General features: G+C 29.5%; 1 protein-coding gene across 1 annotated transcript; it reads right to left on the bottom strand.

Annotated features, from left to right (window-relative positions):
- Positions 1-1169: 1169 nt before the first annotated feature.
- On the bottom strand, positions 1170-3687 carry LOC106683147 (sulfhydryl oxidase 1). Its single transcript, XM_014424421.2, has 2 exons — positions 3271-3687; positions 1170-3200 (listed from the first exon to the last, which is right to left on the bottom strand). Exons 1-2 carry the CDS (start codon positions 3557-3559, stop codon positions 1546-1548), a joined length of 1944 nt encoding a protein of 647 aa, XP_014279907.1. The 5' UTR covers positions 3560-3687; the 3' UTR covers positions 1170-1545.
- Positions 3688-4941: the final 1254 nt, after the last annotated feature.

Genomic DNA, 4941 nt, shown 5'->3' with positions numbered 1-4941 from the left:
ATGAATCCTCCAGGAAGTTTAGGCTAAAACAATTATTTACATATAAAAATATAACATATAAACAAAACTGTACAATAATAACAATGAGTTACTTATTATTATAATAAAAATAAAGTATTGAAAAATCATGATTTATCAATGAACAATAAATACCTAATAGCTAATTGTCAACAGTGATCAAGATAGTAAACAAACTTTTCACATTAAAAATTATGTAAACTCACACATTATATAACAAAGAAATATTTCATTCACAACCAAAGAATTTAGCCTATTTTTGAAACTAACATAAAAGTTTGAATAAATACCTAAGAAATAAAATATCACAGAATGTTTTAGATACATTTTAAATGCTTATTAAACGGAAGGTATAACAATATTCTTCATACTTCAGTCTTGATAGTGATGTTTACAATATCATTCAAAAATGTAAAATAATAAGTGGAGAAAAATACCTCATAGCACCAATGGTATCTTAGATAGATGCTTTCGAACTCTCCGAATATATCAAATCTTTGGTCCTAAGACTACGGAATAAATCTATACTTAAAAAAAAGAATAGTCAAAAAAATAAAAACATTATAAAATCACCTTTTATATCCACTAATTATTTTAATGAAACTATTTTTAGAAAATTTAATATGAATAATTTAACTTTCCCAGTCATTATCTAACCAATTTTTATTTTATGAGGTAGTTAAAAAATACAATTTATCTGTTAGTACTCTTGGTTGGTTTTAACATTAATTTATTCATTAAAAATTCCTGCACAATCTGAACAGTCGAAATTTGAAATAATGGTGATGTGAAAATGCTAATATTGGCTCATTAAAAGAAAATTTCTCTTCCTTTAACATTGAATAAAGAAATAAAAATTCTTCAATTAACTTAAATAAAAGCATCATATAAAAACGGTTCCACCTGATTAACACACTAGCCACATTTCTTCTTTAATAACAAACCTAGGTTTAAAATATCACTTTATTCATTAACCCAAGGTTGATTTAATATACCGATCAATTAACGAATATATATGTTACTAATTAAAACTACCAATTTTACTTTTATAACTAAAATGCCTTCAACGGAACTATTTCACCTAGGTGCTCAAAGTATTAAAAGTAATTAATTTGGAAAACATTTCATACATTTTGAGATTTCTGAACTACGGTTCTTGTTATTATTGTCAAGATTAAAAAGATAATAATTCTAGAACTTAAAAACTAATGTACATAGCAATGATACATTTTCTTCTTTGACAGACAAAGTAATTTTGCTCGTTAAGAAGATTTACAGTTAATTGTTTTAATGAAAAATCATACATGATACCTAAATGCTCTGATTATAAACACCATTAAATATAATTATTAATAATATAATAATCCATATTTTCCAATCCATTTACAGAATCTTTAAACCTCTTTAAAACCAGGGTCACGTCTAAACTAACATCTAATAACATTGACTTATTTTTTTCAAAGAGAACATATACATGTTTTAAATCCGTGGTGGAACAGTTAACACCACATCAGATTTGGAAGACTTTTAAACTTTTTGAAATATATCATACGCATAGGCTTTCTTTCGGTATGTTTTTTTAAAAAGGAATTTAATACACACTAATATAATAATAGCCAAGGAAAACATATATAATATGACACAAAGACTAACATCTAAAATATTAAAATTAAATTGAAGTTTTTTGTTTTCAGTTGAAGAATAATTAAAGCCTTTTTCTTCCTCTATGTTTTCATGTCTAAGCAAATTATTAACAATAGGTTTTTCTGATGTGCTTTCTGGTAAATGATCTAACATAAAGTAACTAATATTCTTATACATTGATCTAAGATATGCCAAAACTATTTGCTCATTCCAAGTACCATTGTTATAATGGCAAGCTCGACAAAGATTTGGTGGTGGAAATTGAACTTTAGGGTGTTTTGGATCTTCCGTTGGGTCTTTGCTTAGACGCTTATTAACACTATTGTGTGCCTGCCAAAGCCAAAGTATACTTTCTGCTGTGGAACTTACATTCCCTTCAAAAGTCACAGCCATACTCTGAAAGTGCATTGAGCAATCAGTACAACCAAAAAAATACTTTATATAACCAAGCATTGCTCTCAAAACCTTTTTACTTTCTGTCGTTCTGGCATAGTCAGCCTGCACTGTAAGAGTGTGAAACATTGTCCACAGACTACAGGGGTAACCTCTGAATTTTGGATGGCTTCCTCTACATCCTATATAATTGGAATCAGGGGATAAATATGGAGAATGGGTGGTTTCTTTAGTTATAACTATGTTCCCAAACTCAGTTCCTGATATTGAACTTCTGTCTTTTAAATGAAACATTATGGAATGCAAATAATCGATTCCTTTCTTGCCAAATGGAAAAAATTCAATAAGAGCTTCCAAGTACAATTTTAATGCATCAAAACTTTCTCCAGTTATGCTTTTATGGGAAGGAATTTCGACCCTTAAGCTGTTCCTCAAAGCATTTTCAATATCAACTTGAAACACAATGTCACTCAAATCGTTATGGTTCAGTTTTTTTTTAATCTGATCTTCTATCTCCATGAGTTTCATGATCTGTGATACATCTACGATTCCTTCAGGAGGTACCTCTTTTCTAACTATTTCCGGAATTTCAACACCTTTTTGCATCAATATGTCCCGAATTTGAGAATAAACAGTTATGTGAGACTGATTAATAGGTTTAATAGGCACAACTGCTAAATGTCTATCCAAGATGTAAATTAATGGAAATTCCAGAGTGCCTAGTCTCTTAATCAGGTCCACATTATTATCAAAAACAATTAAAACTTTTACACTAGGAACTTTCAAAAAGTCAAGGACAAGACTTTCGCCTAAAACTGAATCATTTTGTTGAACAACAATTACAGAAAATTGTACAGGACTGGGAACATTTTGCCAAACTTTTTCTAAAGCATTTTCTTTAAATGGCAACAGAGGAGGGAAATTCACTATCCCATCAGCAGCTTCTTCTCTTAAAGTTGTCAGGGTGATTTTTGTGAGGTATTCTATACTTCCTGTTTTGATAACGGTTCCAAGGAAATCATTAGCAGGTAGTGGTGGGAAATATTTTACCATGGGATAGAACATGACTTCATATTCTCTACATAAAGGAGTGTTCAGAGGATTAGAACAATCAACAGCAGCAACTGCAATTACATCTTTCCATCCTGAAAATAAAGATAAAATTAGTTTGTTACCTACACAGAGTCTATGGACGATAATGAAATTAGAACTAACCAGAGATATCCAGAGAAAACTGTTTCCAAACAGGGGAAAAGCGGTGACAGTGTCCACACCAACTATTATAAAATTCTACAAGCCATGAAGTGCTTTGAGAATTGTTAAAGATGGTACTTTTAAAGGTTGAGGCATTCAATGACAAAACTTGCTGAAACTGTGAATAAAGTCCTCTACCTGCAGTGATATCGTGATAAATCTTCTTGCTATCAGGAGATATATCTCCATTCACATGAAGCACCCAAAGGAAACACGTTAATAGCAAAAATGAAGGGTTTAACCAAATCATGACTACTAAAAGTTAAGAAATAAAATCATTCAAAAACCACAGAACACGCGAATCATTTCTATTCAATGAAAATGTCGAGTAATACTAGCAACACTTCTCTATCACACTACCGTATCACACTGACGGCTCAGTACTACTTAAAATAAATTACTGAATGGTATCTCTCGCTCTTAACGCGATCTGTTAGTCTTTTTTTGGAACTACTTCGTTAGGTTAGTACAACTTCTGCCATCTGTTGGTAAAATTTTCATATTGCCTTATATTTAAAATAATATTGTTTTTATTATTTTAGTTCAGGCTTTATTATCACACTTATAACATAAATTTTGTTTCTTTAAAACAATGCAATTAATTCTACTTATATCAAATATTGAAAACTAAGTATCGAAACAAACTGGAAATTATGGTGTCAATACAATAGTTATATGAATTTATTTTTCTTAAATAGTTCTAACCAGTCTAGGAACAAAACCAATTCTAAATCTTTATTTTTATCAACTATTCAATAAAGTATTCAATAATCCAGTTTTATGACCAAATAGTGAACAAACTGGTGCTGTGTATGCATCACACAACTTTCACTTATGTCATATTCTGGACCTTTACAAAATCAGTCTTATACCATTCATTTAATAGTAAAATTGGACAGGGAACTTTAAATAAAATTTAATATAATCACATATTCATGAAAAAAAAAAAAATTATTTAACTTGATGATAACCAAATTAATGTACTACAGAAACTAAATTTAGAATTAATTATTTTCTATTTGTATTTCAGTTATTCCCTACTTAGTTCAGATTGTTTTTTCTAAAATAGAACATAACTTGCTAAAGTATTTTGTTGAGTTTGAATTATGAAAATGGCAAAATGAAGAACTTTCAATTCTAAAGTTAATAATTTTTTAAACATTTATAAGTCTTTCTTAGACTTTTCCATTTGTTGCCAATCAATTTTTCTCTGAGTCTGTTCAATACTGGGACGATTAACTCACAATTTTGTATCAGTGAGTATACTATGAGGAGTGTTTTTCATATTTTTTCCTGCACACTGTTCAACATTTGGTTTTCAAATGAATTGCCAGTCCATGGTAATTCCTAAGTATTTATATATGTTGCTTTCTTCTCTCTGATCTCTATAAGACAAAATTATTTTTAGTGTTTTTATGAAATGTTTGAACATTTGAAAAAAACTAGTTCTTGTAATTTTAATAGTCATAGCATTACCAAAGTTTCAAGTTTCAGTACTGCTTTGCTTTTATGTTACTGCTGGTAGTCCAGATAAGAACACCAGCTGTGATAATTCTTTAGTTGGATCTAAGATGTTATTGATCATAACGTTGAACAAAGTGCAATTTAAAACAGCATCCTGAACTAGCCTTC

The sequence above is a fragment of the Halyomorpha halys genome, unplaced genomic scaffold (genome assembly GCF_000696795.3).
Source record: "Halyomorpha halys isolate HHAL.00 unplaced genomic scaffold, Hhal_1.1 Scaffold469.1, whole genome shotgun sequence".
Taxonomy (NCBI): domain Eukaryota; kingdom Metazoa; phylum Arthropoda; class Insecta; order Hemiptera; family Pentatomidae; genus Halyomorpha; species Halyomorpha halys.
This window is presented reverse-complemented; position numbering and strand designations above follow the sequence as displayed.